This window comes from Leptodactylus fuscus, chromosome 6, assembly GCF_031893055.1.
Source record: "Leptodactylus fuscus isolate aLepFus1 chromosome 6, aLepFus1.hap2, whole genome shotgun sequence".
Taxonomy (NCBI): domain Eukaryota; kingdom Metazoa; phylum Chordata; class Amphibia; order Anura; family Leptodactylidae; genus Leptodactylus; species Leptodactylus fuscus.
In genome coordinates, this window is record NC_134270.1 from 176,517,348 (window position 1) to 176,541,450 (window position 24,103).

At 32.4% G+C, this 24,103-nt stretch overlaps 1 protein-coding gene across 1 annotated transcript in view; it reads right to left on the minus strand.

Annotated features, from left to right (window-relative positions):
- The window catches only part of LOC142210170 (sialic acid-binding Ig-like lectin 13), a 105,144-nt gene that overhangs the window by 80,060 nt on the left and 981 nt on the right, over window positions 1-24,103 (minus strand). The window contains exons 2-8 of the mRNA XM_075279195.1: window positions 23,503-23,868; window positions 22,540-22,836; window positions 20,995-21,024; window positions 20,093-20,328; window positions 19,993-20,011; window positions 16,406-16,511; window positions 14,289-14,379 (exon numbers count right to left, since the gene is read on the minus strand). Of these exons, the coding sequence (XP_075135296.1) occupies window positions 14,289-14,379; window positions 16,406-16,511; window positions 19,993-20,011; window positions 20,093-20,328; window positions 20,995-21,024; window positions 22,540-22,836; window positions 23,503-23,868 (1,145 nt within the window). The remainder of the gene's footprint in view (window positions 1-14,288; window positions 14,380-16,405; window positions 16,512-19,992; window positions 20,012-20,092; window positions 20,329-20,994; window positions 21,025-22,539; window positions 22,837-23,502; window positions 23,869-24,103) is intronic.

Sequence of the window (24,103 nt, forward strand, 5' to 3'; positions counted from 1 at the left end):
AGTAGTTATATTCTTGTACATAGGAGTAGTATTATAGTAGTTATATTCTTGTACATAGGAGCAGTATTATAGTAGTTATATTCTTGTACATAGGAGTAGTATTATAGTAATTATATTCTTGTACATAGGAGCAGTATTATAGTAGTCATATTCTTGTACATAGAAGGTAGTATTATAGTAGTTATATTCTTGTACATAGGAGTATTATAGTAGTTATACTCTTGTACATAGGAGCAGTATTATAGTAGTTATATTCTTGTACATAGGAGGTAGTATTATAGTAGTTATATTCTTGTACATAGGAGTAGTATTATAGTAGTTATATTCTTTTACATAGGGGTAGTATTATAGCAGTTATATTCTTGTACATAGGAGTAGTATTATAGTAGGTATATTCTTGTACATAGGAGTAGTATTATAGTAGTTATATTCTTGTACATAGGAGTAGTATTATAGTAGTTATATTCTTGTACATAGGAGTAGTATTATAGTAGTTATATTCTTGTACATAGGAGCAGTATTATAGTAGTTATATTCTTGTGCATAGGAATAGTAGTATAGTAGTTATATTCTTGTACATAGTAGTATTATAGTAGTTATATTCTTGTACATAGGAGGTAGTATTATAGTAGTTATATTCTTGTACATAGGAGGTTGTATTATAGTAGTTATATTCTTGTACATAGGAGCAGTATTACAGTAGTTATATTCTTGTACATAAGAGTAGTATTATAGTAGTTATATTCTTGTACATAGGAGTAGTATTATAGTAGTTATATTCTTGTACATAGGAGCAGTATTATAATAGTTATATTCTTGTACATAGGAGGCAGTATTATAGTAGTTATATTCTTGTACATAGGAGGGAGTATTATAGTAGTTATATTCTTGTACATAGGAGGCAGTATTATAGTACTTATATTCTTGTACATAGGAGCAGTATTATAGTAGTTATATTCTTGTACATAGGAGTATTATAGTAGTTATATTCTTGTACATAGGAGCAGTATTATAGTAGTTATATTCTTGTACATAGGAGTAGTATTATAGTAGTTATATTCTTGTACATAGGAGCAGTATTATAGTAGTTATATTCTTTTACATAGGAGGTAGTATTATAGTAGTTATATTCTTGTACATAGGAGGTTGTATTATAGTAGTTATATTATTGTACATAGGAGCAGTATTATAGTAGTTATATTCTTGTACATACGAGTAGTATTATAGTAGTTATAATCTTGTACATAGGAGTAGTATTATAGTAGTTATATCCTTGTACATAGGAGTAGTATTATAGTAGTTATATTCTTGTACATAGGAGTAGTATTATAGTAGTTATATTCTTGCACATAGGAGCAGTATTATAGTAGTTATATTCTTGTACATAGGAGTAGTATTATAGTAGTTATATTCTTGTACATAGGAGTAGTATTATAGTAGTTATATTCTTGTACATAGGAGGTAGTATTATAGTTATATTCTTGTACATAGGAGTAGTATTATAGTAGTTATATTCTTGTACATAGGAGCAGTATTATAGTAGTTATATTCTTGTACATAGGAGTAGTATTATAGTAGTTATATTCTTGTACATAGGAGTAGTATTATAGTAGTTATATTCTTGTACATAGGAGCAGTATTATAGTAGTTATATTCTTGTACATAGGAGTAGTATTATAGTAGTTATATTCTTGTACATATGAGCAGTATTATAGTAGTTATATTCTTGTACATAGGAGTAGTATTATAGTAGTTATATTCTTGTACATATGAGCAGTATTATAGTAGTTATATTCTTGTATATAGGAGTAGTATTATAGTAGTTATATTCTTGTATATAGGAGTAGTATTATAGTAGTTATATTCTTGTATATAGGAGTAGTATTATAGTAGTTATATTCTTGTACATAGGGGTAGTATTATAGTAGTTATATTCTTGTACATATGAGCAGTATTATAGTAGTTATATTCTTGTACATATGAGCAGTATTATAGTAGTTATATTCTTGTACATAGGAGTAGTATTATAGTAGTTATATTCTTGCACATAGGAGTAGTATTATAGTAGTCATATTCTTGTACATAGAAGGTAGTATTATAGTAGTTATATTCTTGTACATAGGAGTATTATAGTAGTTATATTCTTGTACATAGGAGCAGTATTATAGTAGTTATATTCTTGTACATAGGAGTAGTATTATAGTAGTTATATTCTTGTACATAGGAGTAGTATTATAGTAGTTATATTCTTGTACATAGGAGTAGTATTATAGTAGTTATATTCTTGTACATAGGAGTAGTATTATAGTAGTTATATTCTTGTACATAGGAGCAGTATTATAGTAGTTATATTCTTGTGCATAGGAATAGTAGTATAGTAGTTATATTCTTGTACATAGTAGTATTATAGTAGTTATATTCTTGTACATAGGAGGTAGTATTATAGTAGTTATATTCTTGTACATAGGAGGTTGTATTATAGTAGTTATATTCTTGTACATAGGAGCAGTATTACAGTAGTTATATTCTTGTACATAAGAGTAGTATTATAGTAGTTATATTCTTGCACATAGGAGTAGTATTATAGTAGTTATATTCTTGTACATAGGAGCAGTATTATAATAGTTATATTCTTGTACATAGGAGGCAGTATTATAGTAGTTATATTCTTGTACATAGGAGGGAGTATTATAGTAGTTATATTCTTGTACATAGGAGGCAGTATTATAGTACTTATATTCTTGTACATAGGAGGTTGAATTATAGTAGTTATATTATTGTACATAGGAGCAGTATTACAGTAGTTATATTCTTGTACATAGGAGTAGTATTATAGTAGTTATATTCTTGTACATAGGAGTAGTATTATAGTAGTTATATTCTTGTACATAGGAGCAGTATTATAGTAGTTATATTCTTGTGCATAGGAATAGTATTATAGTAGTTATATTCTTGTACATAGTAGTATTATAGTAGTTATATTCTTGTACATAGGAGGTAGTATTATAGTAGTTATATTCTTGTACATATGAGCAGTATTATAGTAGTTATATTCTTGGACATAGGAGTAGTATTATAGTAGTTATATTCTTGTACATAGGAGCAGTATTATAGTAGTTATATTCTTGTGCATAGGAATAGTATTATAGTAGTTATATTCTTGTACATAGTAGTATTATAGTAGTTATATTCTTGTACATAGGAGGTAGTATTATAGTAGTTATATTCTTGTACATAGGAGGTTGTATTATAGTAGTTATATTCTTGTACATAGGAGCAGTATTACAGTAGTTATATTCTTGTACATAAGAGTAGTATTATAGTAGTTATATTCTTGTACATAGGAGTAGTATTATAGTAGTTATATTCTTGTACATAGGAGCAGTATTATAATAGTTATATTCTTGTACATAGGAGGCAGTATTATAGTAGTTATATTCTTGTACATAGGAGGGAGTATTATAGTAGTTATATTCTTGTACATAGGAGGCAGTATTATAGTACTTATATTCTTGTACATAGGAGCAGTATTATAGTAGTTATATTCTTGTACATAGGAGTATTATAGTAGTTATATTCTTGTACATAGGAGCAGTATTATAGTAGTTATATTCTTGTACATAGGAGTAGTATTATAGTAGTTATATTCTTGTACATAGGAGCAGTATTATAGTAGTTATATTCTTTTACATAGGAGGTAGTATTATAGTAGTTATATTCTTGTACATAGGAGGTTGTATTATAGTAGTTATATTATTGTACATAGGAGCAGTATTACAGTAGTTATATTCTTGTACATAGGAGTAGTATTATAGTAGTTATATTCTTGTACATAGGAGTAGTATTATAGTAGTTATATTCTTGTACATAGGAGCAGTATTATAGTAGTTATATTCTTGTGCATAGGAATAGTATTATAGTAGTTATATTCTTGTACATAGTAGTATTATAGTAGTTATATTCTTGTACATAGGAGGTAGTATTATAGTAGTTATATTCTTGTACATAGGAGGTTGTATTATAGTAGTTATATTCTTGTACATAGGAGCAGTATTACAGTAGTTATATTCTTGTACATAAGAGTAGTATTATAGTAGTTATATTCTTGTACATATGAGCAGTATTATAGTAGTTATATTCTTGTATATAGGAGTAGTATTATAGTAGTTATATTCTTGTATATAGGAGTAGTATTATAGTAGTTATATTCTTGTATATAGGAGTAGTATTATAGTAGTTATATTCTTGTACATAGGGGTAGTATTATAGTAGTTATATTCTTGTACATATGAGCAGTATTATAGTAGTTATATTCTTGCACATAGGAGTAGTATTATAGTAGTCATATTCTTGTACATAGAAGGTAGTATTATAGTAGTTATATTCTTGTACATAGGAGTATTATAGTAGTTATATTCTTGTACATAGGAGCAGTATTATAGTAGTTATATTCTTGTACATAGGAGTAGTATTATAGTAGTTATATTCTTGTACATAGGAGCAGTATTATAGTAGTTATATTCTTTTACATAGGAGGTAGTATTATAGTAGCTATATTCTTGTACATAGGAGGTTGTATTATAGTAGTTATATTATTGTACATAGGAGGTAGTATTATAGTAGTTATATTCTTGTACATAGGAGTAGTATTATAGTAGTTATATTCTTGTACATAGGAGTATTATAGTAGTTATATTCTTGTACATAGGAGTAGTATTATAGTAGTTATATTCTTGTACATAGGAGTAGTATTATAGTAGTTATATTCTTGTACATAGGAGCAGTATTATAGTAGTTATATTCTTGTGCATAGGAATAGTATTATAGTAGTTATATTCTTGTACATAGTAGTATTATAGTAGTTATATTCTTGTACATAGGAGGTAGTATTATAGTAGTTATATTCTTGTACATAGGAGGTTGTATTATAGTAGTTATATTCTTGTACATAGGAGCAGTATTACAGTAGTTATATTCTTGTACATAAGAGTAGTATTATAGTAGTTATATTCTTGTACATAGGAGTAGTATTATAGTAGTTATATTCTTGTACATAGGAGCAGTATTATAATAGTTATATTCTTGTACATAGGAGGCAGTATTATAGTAGTTATATTCTTGTACATAGGAGGAAGTATTATAGTAGTTATATTCTTGTACATAGGAGACAGTATTATAGTATTTATATTCTTGTACATAGGAGCAGTATTATAGTAGTTATATTCTTGTACATAGGAGGCAGTATTATAGTAGTTATATTCTTGTACATAGGAGGGAGTATTATAGTAGTTATATTCTTGTACATAGGAGGCAGTATTATAGTAGTTATATTCTTGTACATAGGAGGGAGTATTATAGTAGTTATATTCTTGTACATAGGAGCAGTATTATAGTAGTTATATTCCTGTACATAGGGGTAGTATTATAGTAGTTATATTCTTGTACATTGGAGTAGTATTATAGTAGTTATATTCTTGTACATAGGAGCAGTATTATAGTAGTTATATTCTTGTACATAGGAGGTAGTATTATAGTAGTTATATTCTTGTACATAGGAGTAGTATTATAGTAGTTATATTCTTGTACGTAGGAGGTAGTATTATAGTAGTTATATTCTTGTACATAGGAGTAGTATTATAGTAGTTATATTCTTGTACATAGGAGTAGTATTATAGTAGTTATATTCTTGTACATAGGAGTAGTATTATAGTAGTTATATTCTTGTACATAGGAGTAGTATTGTAGTAGTTATATTCCTGTATATAGGAGGTAGTATTATAGTAGTTATGTTCTTGTATATAGGAGCAGTATTATAGCAGTTATATTCTTTTACATAGGAGGTAGTATTATAGTAGTTATATTCTTGTACATAGGAGTAGTATAGTAGTTATATTCTTGTACATAGGAGTAGTATTATAGTAGTTATATTCTTGTACATAGGAGTAGTATTATAGTAGTTATATTCTTGTACATAGGAGCAGTATTATAGTAGTTATATTCTTGTACATAGGAGTAGTATTATAGTAGTTATATTCTTGTATATAGGAGTAGTATTATAGTAGTTATATTCTTGTACATAGGAGTAGTATTATAGTAGTTATATTCTTGTACATAGGAGTAGTATTATAGTAGTTATATTCTTGTACATAGGAGGTAGTATTATAGTAGTTACATTCTTGTACATAGGAGCAGTATTATAGTAGTTATATTCTTGTACATAGGAGCAGTATTATAGTAGTTATATTCTTGTACATAGGAGGTAGTATTATAGTAGTTATATTCTTGTACATAGGAGCAGTATTATAGTAGTTATATTCTTGTACATAGGAGGTAGTATCATAGTAGTTATATTCTTGTACATAGGAGTAGTATTATAGTAGTTATATTCTTGTACATAGGAAAAGTATTATAGTAGTTATATTCTTGTACATAGGAGTAGTATTATAGTAGTTATATTCTTGTACATAGGAGTAGTATTATAGTAGTTATATTATTGTACATAGGAGGTAGTATTATAGTAGTTATATTCTTCTACATAGGAGTAGTATTATAGTAGTTATATTCTTCTACATAGGAGCAGTATTATAGTAGTTATATTCTTGTACATAGGAGCAGTATTATAGTAGTTATATTCTTGTACATAGGAGCAGTATTATAGTAGTTATATTTCTGTACATAGGAGTAGTATTATAGTAGTTATATTCTTGTACATAGGAGCAGTATTATAGTAGTTATATTCTTGTACATAGGAGTAGTATTATAGTAGTTATAATCTTGTACATAGGAGTAGTATTATAGTAGTTATATCCTTTTACATAGGAGTAGTATTATAGTAGTTATATTCTTGTACATATGAGCAGTATTATAGTAGTTATATTCTTGTACATAGGAGTAGTATTATAGTAGTTATATTCTTGTACATAGGAGCAGTATTATAGTAGTTATATTCTTGTACATAGGAGCAGTATTATAGTAGTTATATTCTTGTACATAGGAGTAGTATTATAGTAGTTATAATCTTGTACATAGGAGTAGTATTATAGTAGTTATATCCTTTTACATAGGAGTAGTATTATAGTAGTTATATTCTTGTACATATGAGCAGTATTATAGTAGTTATATTCTTGTACATAGGAGTAGTATTATAGTAGTTATATTCTTGTACATAGGAGCAGTATTATAGTAGTTATATTCTTGTACATAGGAGTAGTATTATAGTAGTTATATTCTTGTACATAGGAGCAGTATTATAGTAGTTATATTCTTTTACATAGGAGTAGTATTATAGTAGTTATATTCTTATACATAGGAGCAGTATTATAGTAGTTATATTCTTGTACATAGGAGTAGTATTATAGTAGTTATATTCTTGTACATAGGAGATAGTATTATAGTTATATTCTTGTACATAGGAGTAGTATTATAGTAGTTATATTCTTGTACATAGGAGTAGTATTATAGTAGTTATATTCTTGTACATAGGAGGTAGTATTATAGTTATATTCTTGCACATAGGAGTAGTATTATAGTAGTCATATTCTTGTACATAGAAGGTAGTATTATAGTAGTTATATTCTTGTACATAGGAGTATTATAGTAGTTATATTCTTGTACATAGGAGCAGTATTATAGTAGTTATATTCTTGTACATAGGAGTAGTATTATAGTAGTTATATTCTTGTACATAGGAGCAGTATTATAGTAGTTATATTCTTTTACATAGGAGGTAGTATTATAGTAGTTATATTCTTGTACATAGGAGGTTGTATTATAGTAGTTATATTATTGTACATAGGAGCAGTATTACAGTAGTTATATTCTTGTACATAGGAGTAGTATTATAGTAGTTATATTCTTGTACATAGGAGTAGTATTATAGTAGTTATATTCTTGTACATAGGAGCAGTATTATAGTAGTTATATTCTTGTACATAGGAATAGTATTATAGTAGTTATATTCTTGTACATAGTAGTATTATAGTAGTTATATTCTTGTACATAGGAGGTAGTATTATAGTAGTTATATTCTTGTACATAGGAGGTTGTATTATAGTAGTTATATTCTTGTACATAGGAGCAGTATTACAGTAGTTATATTCTTGTACATAAGAGTAGTATTATAGTAGTTATATTCTTGTACATAGGAGTAGTATTATAGTAGTTATATTCTTGTACATAGGAGCAGTATTATAGTAGTTATATTCTTGTACATAGGAGGCAGTATTATAGTAGTTATATTCTTGTACATAGGAGGGAGTATTATAGTAGTTATATTCTTGTACATAGGAGGCAGTATTATAGTACTTATATTCTTGTACATAGGAGCAGTATTATAGTAGTTATATTCTTGTACATAGGAGGCAGTATTATAGTAGTTATATTCTTGTACATAGGAGGGAGTATTATAGTAGTTATATTCTTGTACATAGGAGGCAGTATTATAGTAGTTATATTCTTGTACATAGGAGGGAGTATTATAGTAGTTATATTCTTGTACATATGAGCAGTATTATAGTAGTTATATTCCTGTACATAGGAGTAGTATTATAGTAGTTATATTCTTGTACATAGGAGTAGTATTATAGTAGTTATATTCTTGTACATAGGAGCAGTATTATAGTAGTTATATTCTTGTACATAGGAGGTAGTATTATAGTAGTTATATTCTTGTACATAGGAGTAGTATTATAGTAGTTATATTCTTGTACGTAGGAGGTAGTATTATAGTAGTTATATTCTTGTACATAGGAGTAGTATTATAGTAGTTATATTCTTGTACATAGGAGTAGTATTATAGTAGTTATATTCTTGTACATAGGAGTAGTATTATAGTAGTTATATTCTTGTACATAGGAGTAGTATTGTAGTAGTTATATTCCTGTATATAGGAGGTAGTATTATAGTAGTTATGTTCTTGTATATAGGAGCAGTATTATAGCAGTTATATTCTTTTACATAGGAGGTAGTATTATAGTAGTTATATTCTTGTACATAGGAGTAGTATAGTAGTTATATTCTTGTACATAGGAGTAGTATTATAGTAGTTATATTCTTGTACATAGGAGTAGTATTATAGTAGTTATATTCTTGTACATAGGAGCAGTATTATAGTAGTTATATTCTTGTACATAGGAGTAGTATTATAGTAGTTATATTCTTGTATATAGGAGTAGTATTATAGTAGTTATATTCTTGTACATAGGAGTAGTATTATAGTAGTTATATTCTTGTACATAGGAGTAGTATTATAGTAGTTATATTCTTGTACATAGGAGGTAGTATTATAGTAGTTACATTCTTGTACATAGGAGCAGTATTATAGTAGTTATATTCTTGTACATAGGAGCAGTATTATAGTAGTTATATTCTTGTACATAGGAGGTAGTATTATAGTAGTTATATTCTTGTACATAGGAGCAGTATTATAGTAGTTATATTCTTGTACATAGGAGGTAGTATTATAGTAGTTATATTCTTGTACATAGGAGTAGTATTATAGTAGTTATATTCTTGTACATAGGAAAAGTATTATAGTAGTTATATTCTTGTACATAGGAGTAGTATTATAGTAGTTATATTCTTGTACATAGGAGTAGTATTATAGTAGTTATATTATTGTACATAGGAGGTAGTATTATAGTAGTTATATTCTTCTACATAGGAGTAGTATTATAGTAGTTATATTCTTGTACATAGGAGCAGTATTATAGTAGTTATATTCTTGTACATAGTAGCAGTATTATAGTAGTTATATTCTTGTACATAGGAGCAGTATTATAGTAGTTATATTTCTGTACATAGGAGTAGTATTATAGTAGTTATATTCTTGTACATAGGAGCAGTATTATAGTAGTTATATTCTTGTACATAGGAGCAGTATGATAGTAGTTATATTCTTGTACATAGGAGTAGTATTATAGTAGTTATAATCTTGTACATAGGAGTAGTATTATAGTAGTTATATCCTTTTACATAGGAGTAGTATTATAGTAGTTATATTCTTGTACATATGAGCAGTATTATAGTAGTTATATTCTTGTACATAGGAGTAGTATTATAGTAGTTATATTCTTGTACATAGGAGCAGTATTATAGTAGTTATATTCTTGTACATAGGAGTAGTATTATAGTAGTTATATTCTTGTACATAGGAGCATTATTATAGTAGTTATATTCTTGTACATAGGAGTAGTATTATAGTAGTTATATTCTTATACATAGGAGCAGTATTATAGTAGTTATATTCTTGTACATAGGAGTAGTATTATAGTAGTTATATTCTTGTACATAGGAGGTAGTATTATAGTTATATTCTTGTACATAGGAGTAGTATTATAGTAGTTATATTCTTGTACATAGGAGCAGTATTATAGTAGTTATATTCTTGTACATAGGAGTAGTATTATAGTAGTTATATTCTTGTACATAGGAGTAGTATTATAGTAGTTATATTCTTGTACATAGGAGCAGTATTATAGTAGTTATATTCTTGTACATAGGAGTAGTATTATAGTAGTTATATTCTTGTACATATGAGCAGTATTATAGTAGTTATATTCTTGTATATAGGAGTAGTATTATAGTAGTTATATTCTTGTATATAGGAGTAGTATTATACTAGTTATATTCTTGTATATAGGAGTAGTATTATAGTAGTTATATTCTTGTATATAGGAGTAGTATTATAGTAGTTATATTCTTGTACATAGCAGTAGTATTATAGTAGTTATATTCTTGTACATAGGAGCAGTATTATAGTAGTTATATTCTTGTACATAGGAGTAGTATTATAGTAGTTATATTTTTGTACATATGAGCAGTATTATAGTAGTTATATTCTTGTATATAGGAGTAGTATTATAGTAGGTATATTCTTGTATATAGGAGTAGTATTATACTAGTTATATTCTTGTATATAGGAGTAGTATTATAGTAGTTATATTCTTGTATATAGGAGTAGTATTATAGTAGTTATATTCTTGTACATATGAGCAGTATTATAGTAGTTATATTCTTGTACATAGGAGTAGTATTATAGTAGTTATATTCTTGCACATAGGAGTAGTATTATAGTAGTCATATTCTTGTACATAGAAGGTAGTATTATAGTAGTTATATTCTTGTACATAGGAGTATTATAGTAGTTATATTCTTGTACATAGGAGCAGTATTATAGTAGTTATATTCTTGTACATAGGAGTAGTATTATAGTAGTTATATTCTTGTACATAGGAGCAGTATTATAGTAGTTATATTCTTTTACATAGGAGGTAGTATTATAGTAGTTATATTCTTGTACATAGGAGGTTGTATTATAGTAGTTATATTATTGTACATAGGAGCAGTATTACAGTAGTTATATTCTTGTACATAGGAGTAGTATTATAGTAGTTATATTCTTGTACATAGGAGTAGTATTATAGTAGTTATATTCTTGTACATAGGAGCAGTATTATAGTAGTTATATTCTTGTACATAGGAGTAGTATTATAGTAGTTATATTCTTGTACATAGGAGTAGTATTATAGTAGTTATATTCTTGTACATAGGAGGTAGTATTATAGTTATATTCTTGTACATAGGAGTAGTATTATAGTAGTTATATTCTTGTACATAGGAGCAGTATTATAGTAGTTATATTCTTGTACATAGGAGTAGTATTATAGTAGTTATATTCTTGTACATAGGAGTAGTATTATAGTAGTTATATTCTTGTACATAGGAGCAGTATTATAGTAGTTATATTCTTGTACATAGGAGTAGTATTATAGTAGTTATATTCTTTTACATATGAGCAGTATTATAGTAGTTATATTCTTGTATATAGGAGTAGTATTATAGTAGTTATATTCTTGTATATAGGAGTAGTATTATAGTAGTTATATTCTTGTACATAGGAGTAGTATTATAGTAGTTATATTCTTGTACATAGAAGTAGTATTATAGTAGTCATATTCTTGTACATAGAAGGTAGTATTATAGTAGTTATATTCTTGTACATAGGAGTATTATAGTATTTATATTCTTGTACATAGGAGTAGTATTATAGTAGTTATATTCTTGTACATAGGAGTAGTATTATAGTAGTTATATTCTTGTACATAGGAGTAGTATTATAGTAGTTATATTCTTGTACATAGGAGCAGTATTATAGTAGTTATATTCTTGTACATAGGAGCAGTATTATAGTAGTTATATTCTTAGATAAGAAAAATAAGCATATAGCTCACCACCTCCAGTTAGCTTGATAAGTCCTTATAATTCCTGGGTGCACGATCCTGGCCTCTGACTAAGGCACTTTGTAGTTGAAGCATATAGAAAAGGATAGTAGGATCCGCTCGACCAGGTAAGTTAAAAAATAACTTTTAATCCGACATGGTTAAAAAACACACAAAAGTAAATAGATGTGAAATGACAAAAAAGAAGAAAAATGGTGATTAAAACCACATTCTGATAGCTCTAGCTGACGCGTTTCAAGACGCAAGGTCTCTTACTCATAGCTTTGCTTCTCGCAAAGCTATGAGTAAGAGACCTTGCGTCTTGAAACGCGTCAGCTAGAGCGATCAGAATGTGGTTTTAATCACCATTTTTCTTCTTTTTTGTCATTTCACATCTATTTACTTTTGTGTGTTTTTTAACCATGTCGGATTAAAAGTTATTTTTTAACTTACCTGGTCGAGCGGATCCTACTATCCTTTTCTATATAGTTATATTCTTGTACATTGGAGTAGTATTATAGTAGTTATATTCTTGTACATAGGAGTAGTATTATAGTAGTTATATTCTTGTATATAGGAGTAGTATTATAGTAGTTATATTCTTGTACATAGGAGGTAGTATTATAGTTATATTCTTGTACGTAGGAGTAGTATTATAGTAGTTATATTCTTGTACATAGGAGTAGTATTATAGTAGTTATATTCTTGTACATAGGAGCAGTATTATAGTAGTTATATTCTTATACATAGGAGCAGTATTATAGTAGTTATATTCTTGTACATAGGAGTAGTATTATAGTAGTTATATTCTTTTACATAGGAGTAGTATTATAGTAGTTATATTCTTGTATATAGGAGTATTATTATAGTAGTTATATTCTTGTACATAGGAGCAGTATTATAGTAGTTATATTCTTTTACATAGGAGTAGTATTATAGTAGTTATATTCTTGTACATATGAGCAGTATTATAGTAGTTATATTCTTGTATATAGGAGTATTATTATAGTAGTTATATTCTTGTATATAGGAGTAGTATTATAGTAGTTATATTCTTGTACATAGGAGTAGTATTATAGTAGTTATATTCTTGTACATATGAGCAGTATTATAGTAGTTATATTCTTGTACATAGGAGTAGTATTATAGTAGTTATATTCTTGTACATAGGAGCAGTATTATAGTAGTTATATTCTTGTACATAGGAGTAGTATTATAGTAGTTATATTCTTGTACATAGGAGCAGTATTATAGTAGTCATATTCTTGTACATAGAAGGTAGTATTATAGTAGTTATATTCTTGTACATAGGAGTATTATAGTAGTTATATTCTTGTACATAGGAGCAGTATTATAGTAGTTATATTCTTGTACATAGGAGGTAGTATTATAGTAGTTATATTCTTGTACATAGGAGCAGTATTATAGTAGTTATATTCTTGTACATAGGAGTAGTATTATAGTAGTTATATTCTTTTACATAGGGGTAGTATTATAGCAGTTATATTCTTGTACATAGGAGTAGTATTATAGTAGGTATATTCTTGTACATAGGAGCAGTATTATAATAGTTATATTCTTGTACATAGGAGCAGTATTATAGTAGGTATATTCTTGTACATAGGAGCAGTATTATAGTAGTTATATTCTTGTACATAGGAATAGTATTATAGTAGTTATATTCTTGTACATAGGAGGTACAAAGTCATTTCATTGCATCCAACAGTAGTGTTTGTTTGAGTAGATGGAGGAGACATGTGCTGCCTGGAAATTCATATGAATTGCTAACTGGGCCCTGTAATACAAATAGATAAGTGGGCCTCCTATATAAAAATACGCCATTGCAGATGGATTGTGTTAGTGTGTTTTCCCTGTGATTGCTAGCTCTGCTTCATCTGTATTATAGTAGTTATGGCATGTTTTTTGTCTGGTCAATTACTATTTGAGCTTGAAAGACTCCACTTGAATTTCTGAACTACAAATATTTGACCTCGCCCCTCCTGCACATCTTTAGGTAAGTTGTACGAGGAAAGCAATAGAATTGTGTATTTACTGATCGGGAGCACTTACAGGGACAGTAAATTCTGGACTGCAGTATATAGCATCTTCATCATTTATATCTGGGCATTTCAGGTTCCCATTAATAGTTTGTTTCTTTTTCCTAAAGGTTAAAAAAATACATTAATATAATATAGAAAATATTGCAGAAAAAATATAAAATTGAAAAAATAACAGAAATTTAAGATATTACAAAGATTTCAGCTTTTGTTATAGTTGAAATTGGCTGTAAGTGAGTATTTGAGGGAAGAACTGGCCATCTACCAGTTTGGGCTGACACCACATGGACTGCTGGGCACTTTTATTTTTTACTTTATCTAAATTAAACCAGGACATTAGTCTGACTAGTGTGCTTGTGTTTTGTACAGGCATGTACAAGGACTGACCAGGCTGCTCTATATTGTGAGAAGTTTACGGTATACAGCTCCTCATATCTCAGCTGATCATTTTTTTTACCAAATGTAACATGGACGTCAATCCACTTTATAGGTGTTAGAAACCGACCCATTGATCAGGTCTTGAGCCTGTGCGTCTGTAGACAGTGATAAAAACAGTCCATCGGAAAATCACACATGTGAATAGACCTGCTATTAAAATGAGTAGCCTAAGCTTAAGCCTAATTTACTATATGAAATTTTTTAAGTTACAACATTTTTGCATAAGTGCGCGCCACTTCTAGCTGCAATAAGTTGCAAAAATGCAATAAAATTACTTGGTGAACTCTGGCACCCTGTCCCCTACAAAATGCACCACATTAATAAAGCAGAATGAGATATGTTAATATTTTTGTGGACTTTTGTGGCAAAGATGCACACCACTAGAAAAAAAAACAAAACATAACTATAGGGAAACCACTGGCATTTCCATAGGTATAATTGACATGCTGCAATATCCAAAACCACGCTAGTCTTGTAAATCACAGCGAGTCCACTTCGCGGTTTTTACCATAAAGTGGGCATGGGATTCGCTAGAATCCCATCCACTTTGCCATTACTGTAAAATGCTGCAATTTTTTCCATAGCATTTCTGTTGCGAGCAAATCGCAGTGTTTCCGCCCCATGGGACCCAGGCCTTAAATTGGCCACTATTTGTTGTCACTAGAGTCAGCCTCCCCACATACTTCTCTTACCCTGGTGATGTAACTTGTTTGTTTTGGTGTATTTTTGAGCACATATAGTTGCAAATCTATTAAGCCTGATATATCATATGCCAGTCGTAATAAAGAGCCCAACTGGTGTAGGGAACTAATGATTTATAAAGGTCATCCAGTGCTCTTCATAAATCAGCGGCACGTCCCTGTGTTCCTGGCTCACCCAGCTCCCCATCAACCTTCGCACAATGGGGCAAGTGTGGCACAGAGCAGTGGTTGTGACTAGGGTTGAGCCTAGTCTCAAGATCGATTTTAAAATCTGATTTCCAATCATTTTCCAGCCGATCTCAATTGTGAAATTTACTCCATCGCCGATAGGAATCCGATCTTTTCCGATTCCGATCCTCAACCCTAGTCAATGCTTCTCTATGGGAAAAGTCACTTTTAGGGTTGAGCCGATCTTGAGATAACCTCCGATCTAGATTCCGCTGGAAAAGATTGGGTTGGAATTCCGATTGCGATCTTGAAATTTAGTCCATCGCCAATCGGAATCCGATCTTTTCCGATCCCTCAACCCTAGTTGTGACAAGAAAGAGCCGTGTAACAAATGTGTGCCACAATATCATCCCACTAGACCAGACAACTGGCATGGATGGATTGATATATCTTCCCTGCATTTTAGGTGTTCTTACTAGTGTTTTTTTTTTATCTCTAAATTAACAAAAAAGCCAAAACACAAAACAACAACAATGAAAAACTAAATTACTAAATTATTATTGTCTAAACTGAATTTTTTTCGGCATATAGGCAATAATGTTGCAAAAAGTGTGGCAAAAATGCCAAAATACCTAAATGTTCAACTATTTTTTCCTATATCTTTGACAAAAATGTATTGTTGGTGGTTCCTCTTTCCATGGATCTTATCACCCCGGAGACTTGTTGGCTCAGTCTCTCACCCAGCACCCGGTTAACATTCTTGCCTCTCACCGCTAGTTGTGAGTGTTTTTGGCTTAAAAAGTAATATTTTTACCCAACTTACTTTTTGAGGTACAATATTAGGACAGCTCCTATCACTATTATCAGCACAAACAATATGACTCCCCCGATAACAGCCGCCATCTCAATGCTAATCGGTGACTCTTTACCTAGAAAGAGAAGAAACTTTATTTTATTTTTTTCTTTAGCTTTTGAGAAAACTTGACAAAAACTTCTTAATCCGTCATAACTAAGATACAATGTAAAATTTATAATATTAAACATCACTTTTTAAAACTATTAGCACAAATTTCATATATTTTATTTAATCTTTTTTTTTTATTTGCCACCATTTTAGCAACGCGTTAGTACATTTTATTAAGTTTAGGATTTTTTTGTGTTTTTTTTGTTTTTGTCACACTTTTGGAGAGAATTATCAGGATCTCCCCTGTACTGGAATAAGAAGGTCTAATTTATTCAGAAGCTAACGCCTCTTAAACTAGGGTAGAGGGGATATCGTCACTCCATAGGGAGAGACCACCATTTAGGTGTGTGGAGTCTTATTAAGCCATGAGCGCTCCACTGCAAAGGAACATGGGAAGAATATGCAAATCTGACTGCCATGATGTGATTAGGATGCCAGTGCCTCAAGTATTCACACCAATAGAGGGCGCTGACTGAGAATGTACAAGTCTCTTCCAGATCAGTCCTCTCTGCGCCAAGCTGATGAGATGCAAGTACATCGAAACAGTTGTCCTTGGCTGAGAGACTGTATCTGGTAAAATCCTAACATCATTGCAACCAAAGGCCTCTGAGAAGGTCAGCATGATGTTACAGGGAGCGCCCTCTATAGGTTTGTTTGAGACTCTGTTTTCCTAATTACATCATGGAAGATAGACTTGCACATTCTCAGTCAGTGCCCTCTATTGGTATGCATACTTGAGGCACTGGAATCCTAATTACATCATGGAAGTCAGATTTGCATATTCCTCCCATGCCTCTTAAACTAGGCAGATATCCTATATCCTTCCATATGTACCAGAATCTCCAATCTAGTAGTTGGAAAATGGAATAGGTTTGAATGATTATTTAGGTCATTTTCTACAAGGCCACACCATTTTTTGAATGCCCCACCAGTATGGTTGAGCGATTGGGATCGGAAAAGATTGGATTCCAATTGGCGATCGAGTAAATTTCACGATCGCAATCGGTATTCTGACCCTATCTTTTCCAACGGGATCGAGATAAGAGGTTATCTCAAGATCGGTTCAACCCTAAAAGTGACTTTTCCCATAGAAAAGCATTCAGTAGGGTTGAGGATCCGAATCGGAAACAATCGGATTCTGATCGGCTATCAAGCAAATTTCATGATCGAGATTGGCTGGAAAATGATCAGATTTTAAGATCGATCTTGAAATCTCAAAATCGGCTCAGCCCTACCCAGCACAGGTTTGCCCCCTTTTAGGAAAAGTGGCAAATGGGGTGCTAATGTGCCAAACTTTGCTAAATTTTGGTGCATAAGCAGGCATACACATTATAGAACAGATATTGGCATTGACGTCCATGTAGAAAAATGCAAAAATCCATACAAATTAAAAAGCAAGATATCCAGCACTCTCAAAGATCAGTTAAATGAACGTCATAGAACAGATTTTACACATTTTACACACGTATTTTACAGTCGCTATATAGTGAATGGAATTCTAACAAATCCCATCACCATACTGCAGTGAAATACACAAAGTGGAAGTGCTGAGATTTCCAAAATACCCACAGAATTGTTGGTAGTTTCCCTATAGGAATAATTGAAGCAGAAAGCACTGATAGAAAAACCACCACACCATATGTCACCAGGGAAGTGCATGGACGAAGCCCATTGGAGTGAGCGAAACATATGACAAGTGTTTGATGGTCTTTTATAACTGTATCACTTGAGAAAGAGGATTGTTTGCCCCGAAATGCTAGTGGAAGCGTTGTGTTAGAACGTGTCTTGAATAAAGATTCAGACTTTACATCAGTCGGCTCCAGCGCGGTGTCTACTTTGAACATACCCCTATCACTGAGGGACGCCCTGTTGGTCAACTTATTGGTCTACGCCAAAATGAAGAAAGGAAATGTGAAGGAGATGACACCTGAAGAACACTATCTGAATGTTTAGAAAGCAAAATGGAAACATACAGCCATGTTCATATTAGTCCTGGTGTATTAGATCCTGTTTGTGGTTAATCTCTTCTTGCCACAGGAACTTTTCACATTTCTGCTTTCAGTTTTCATGCCTTGCCTTTCAAAACCCATATATTTTTTTTTCATTTTCCCATTCAGAGATCGGCACAAGGGTTTATTTTTTGCTTTCTAATGGTTAATATGCTGCAAAATTTTCCAATTGAAGTCTATAGGACAGCTCCGTAGCACTTACACCCACCGATAACAGCTCGGCGGTACATAACGTTTTAGTACAGCTGATCTATAGGGCTCCTAGGTGTCGTACCCCCACAGATAGGATATTGATGGCCTGTCCTAAGGATAGGTCAACAATTTTTAAAAAATTGGGTATCCCTTCAATTTTATAATTTAACTAGCAGGAGGACATGACTTTGCACGGGTATATTTCATTTTTGGTTTTGTGTAGTGGCCCCATAATAATTGCTCAATTTTGCATTGGTGTAGTTTCTATGTTGTTTGTATGTGTGTGTCCATAAGCGTCATGTGATCATGTGTATCTCAGTTTGGATATCAGTGAAAAACCTGCGATTGGTTGTTATGGATACCTGGAGTAAAGCTGTGTGTATGTGACGTTGTGTAACATCTACAGCACCCTGCCCCTTTAAAACTGACCTACAGCAGTGAAGAAAAATGACTGGGTTGTTATAGAAACCTGGAGTAAAGCTCTGATGTTTGATGGCATGTGCTGAGCTGTGTATATAATCCTCCGATGTGTAATACTGTGAACTGAGTTGTGTGTCTAATCCCCTGATGTGTAATGGTGTATGCTGACATGTGTATCTAATCCGCTGACGTATATCTAATCCTCTGACATGTGATACTGTGTACTGAGCTGTGTATCTAATCCTCCAATGTGTAATACCGTGAGCCGAGTTGTGTATTAATCCTCTGATGTGTGATACTGTGTGCTGACTTGTATCTAATCCTCTGAAGTGATACTGTGTACTGAGCTGTGTATCTAATCCTCCAATGTGTAATACCATGAGCTGAGTTGTGTATTAATCCTCTGATGTGTGATACTGTGTGCTGACTTGTATCCAATCCTCTGAAGTGATACTGTGTGCTGAGCTGTATATCAAATCCTCTGATTTGAGATACTTTGTCATTATTTTACTTTCATTTTTATTTTTTATTTACAGAGATCTATTTGTTTTGTTTTTTCATTGTATCCCCATTAGGTCATAATAGGCCTTTCAACACTATTTTTTGGTCGGGGAGGCTGTTACAAGATAGTTGCTACGAAATTCTGCAGCTCAAATCTATTTAGGGCATATGGAATATTGTACTTGGTTGTAAAAGTCTGAACGCCATGTAAAACACTTAGACCCTTCTTGTTTTTGCTGAATCAAATTTACATAATCAAGAATCCCTAAACTTCAGGCACAAAGAACTCATCTGAATAAGGCCTAACCCAACAAGATAGTTCACTGTGAAAAAGGACATGTGACTGAATCTGAGCTCTACTGTAAATTTAGAAACATATTGTACATTATAAAGATATCTTATACTTACTGAGATTTACAACAACCATCCTGTGTGTGTCGCCATGTTCATTCCCTGCAGAACACTGATATCTCCCGGTATCATTTTTGGTAATGTTGCTGAGTGTAAGGCTGACAGTCTGGTTACTTGTAGTCCGCTGAACCATCTTGTCTTCTTTATACCAAGTAATGGAAGCATTCGGGTTACTGTCTACAATGCACTTCAGAGTTATAGAGTCCCCGTCCTTCACAGTCACAGTGGTGGTGTCACTGGTATCAACACCTAAGAGAGAGATATATTAAATTGTTTATCTGATCTATCCATCCATCCATGTATCTATGTCCTGTGTAGCTATCTTTCCATCCATCTATCCATCCATCCATCTACCTTGTTTTACAATATAAATCACCACTGACCACTCATTTTTAGTAGGGTAGAGCGAACGGGATCGGAAAAAAAAAAAAAAAATCGGATCCAGATCGGCAATCGAGCAAATTTCACAATCGGGATCAGCTAGAAAATGATCAGAAATCGGACTTTGAAATCCCCAAGATCGGCTGAACCCTAAAAGTGACCGTTCCCATAGAGAAGCACTGACTAGGGTTGATCAGAATTGGTAAAGATGCAATCTGCAATCGAGCAAATTTCACGATAACCTTTACAATATAGGATATATCCATTTTTCCAGCCAGACGGACCAATACAAGCCTATGGGTCACTTTCTCACCCATTTTTCAGCTAATGTATCCATAGATGTTAAAAACAGATCAGTGGGTTGGGTAAAAAATACACCAGTGAGGGTCTTGTGTTTATTTAGTGACATCTGTGTAAAAACCAATCCTACTAGGTTTGTCACCCAGCTTTGCTTATTGGCTTGCTTATTATATATGTGTTAGAAAGATATGACTTGAGATCTCACTTTTTATAATATGACAGAAGTAAATTTACCTTCGATAGTGATATTCATAGATGGAGAATCTGGAGGGGAAAAGCAAATAAAAAAATGTAATGAAGAAATCTGGAAAGATTAGTTGTGATATATCTGACCACTAAACTCTAAATAATAGAAATGAGCAAATCAATTTGCCACAAAGAAAATTCACACAGAATTTACCCAAAGTTTTAATTTCTCGTGAAATTTTTCAAAATTTTTGGAAGCCATTTCTGATAAATGACTGAAAGAGACGGCTGGTGGAATAACTATCAAGTTAAATAGCTTGGTATCATTGAGCTCTCCGGCATTGACCTACCTTCAGCAAATGAGTGTAACGTCTAAGCCAGCCAATGACAGCTGTAAGCTGAGGGTCCGAGGAGGGCAACTTGTGGAACGGCCATTGACCAACTAGGGTTACTTGTAGAGATGAGCGAGTAGTATTCGATCGAATACCTCGCCGCCATAGGTATGCGTGTAAGCGGCCAAACATGAAGGGGTTAGGCGCATATTTGCAACGCAGACACGCTGCCATTTCCAAAACCGTTGCGGTTTTGAAAATCGTAGCATGTGAATTATATCTATGGAAACGCCGACAACTTTCCCATAGATATAATTGAACAGAAAGTTCAGAGTTTTACTCCGCGGACTTTGTTACAAAGTGCAGTGGGAAGAACCGCAATGCGTTCACGCCACGTTTGTTCCTGCAGAGCTTTAGCGTGGTGGTTCCAGCCCGTGGGGCCTTAGCCTTACAGGGCAATTGGAGCATTCAAGCAGTGCAAGGATTATCAAGAGTGGTGTGCCAAATGGTAAAAAATTAACAATGCTAAAATGTTTGACGATCCCCCTCCATTGCGTTGTTTTAGGCTCAGGCATCACATTGTGAAAACGCAACTTTTTTGTTGCAGTTTTTGAATTGGAGATATATAGGAAGTTTGTATATTTCCACATTTTGCTCAATCCACTCCTGGCTTTGGCTCAAAAAAAATAAATGCCCAAAAAAATGCTCAACGAGGGGCCTCGGCTTTACTGTTCACTTAGGGACCCCCCGAATGGAAACATAATTTGCTTAAAAAAGTGGATAACCTTGGGAACCCGTGGACCCCATAGACTATAAAGGGGTCCGAGGGTTTCATTTGGTTTCCAGCCAAAAAGAGCAGAAAATCTGGACAGCTTTTCTCTCTGCATTTTTAAACCATAATGAGGAACGGAATCCGCAGGTGGAGCCTGGGCGAAGGTGGAGCCCCGGCGCAGGTGGAGCCCCGGCCGTATTTATATTTGCAAAGATATTTAACTTTAACTTGTCTACACATTTATACATGGCTACGTTGATGGAATACCTATAACAAGACAATGAAGTTACCTAATACAATACATAAAATAACAGTAAAAAGTGAGATACAATGACTAAATAATTCTGCTATATAACATACTTAGGGCACAAGCCTTGGGTTCCATCGGCTGCACCCCGGTCAGGAGCTGAACTATGTTATAAACTTTCTAAAATGTAATTCTTACTTGTCTTAAGTCTTATGTCTGGGATATTATGACAATTCACTTACATTCAACATTCAAGGTTTGCGTCTCCACTGTGGCCACATCTTGCTTGAATATCACTCTACAGTATATGGAGGACCTGTGGTCGGACCTCCTTGGGGTGAATGTGATATTGGATTGGAAGGTTTTGCTGTCGTCTTCATACGTGACATTATAGCTCTTCTGCCTTATATCAGTCATGTTTCCGTCCCATGAAATTTGTGGAGTAGTATTCCGACATCTTCCAGGACTCGTACAGGTCATCGTCACCTCCTTCCCCTCCACCAGCCTCGGAGAAGACATTGTAGGTTTATCCTTGAGCTCTACAAATATAAAGAGAAATTCAAAAAGAAGCCAAACCACCAAAACCCCACTTATAACCTGTCAAACCCATTTCGACTTGATGTGGTACGATATTGGTTTTTGGGTTGTGCTGAAGGCGTTACATTTTTGGAAATTTTTAACCTATTGATTTCTGAAACGCTGGGGCAGATTCATGAAGATAGGTGTTAGTAATGGTCTTCATAGCCCCATGAGAGACAGAGGGTGCATCTCATATATGCGGAGCACCCTTCGCCCGGCCGTGCCCCTGGAAGAAAATGCGCCATCACCAAGCCCCCTTTTTAGGAAAGTGGCAATTCAGCAAATCCGAGATAGAAGACAGGAATTTTTTTGCTGTGTTTTTTTTTTTGCCATGGTTTTTGCTAGCTATTTTTTCCACCTCAAATTCATTTCAATGGGCTTTGCAAAGGAGAATCCGCCTGCAGATATATCATGATATTTTTTTCTGACTAGACATCTAGAAGGTAGATAAATGAATGGGAGAGATAGGAGCCTTTTTTTGGAATGAATTTTGAAGCAAATTTTGCCACAAAAATTAGCCTTCAAAAAACTCTCATTATACCCTCCCAGTCTGCGTGTAATGGTAGATCCCATCTGATCATGTGTACAGTACCTTTGGCCAATTTTTGGGGTATTATGACACTCACCGGTTACAGTCACAGATGGCCAGATACGTCTATAGGTGAACTTTTCAGAACCATCTTCAAATCTGAAATAATATGTCCCACTATCTGCAAACGACGGATCTTCTATGTAATATGAGCAGTCTCCACTGGACACATTTCCAGTAATAAAAAATCTTCCATTTGTCTTATGTTCATGTGTATTTTTTTCAGCGGCATCGACGTCAGTCCCATCAATGACTTGACGCCAAATGCCTTTGGTATTTATACTTAACCGTTTGTTACTGGGCACGGTAAATGAGCATGGGACATGGACACATAGACCTCGCTGCACCGTCACAGATTCACTTGTCTCTATTCTATATCCAGAATACCATTCACAGAAGTTACCTGCATAAAAACACAATAGGGATTTAGTAGAAGAATTGTCCTATAAGCTGCACAACCCATGATGACATCCCCAGGAGCGGCTGCGCAGCTTGTAAGCAGATGATTGTGCAATCCCCGTACTGTGACGGAGCTATTGTAATAAGAATTACCAATAAGTATTTGGACACCCATGAAAAGGAAGATATCTGCGGTCTTGATTTACAGCATAGGTATTAGTTGCATGCAAGATGCCACA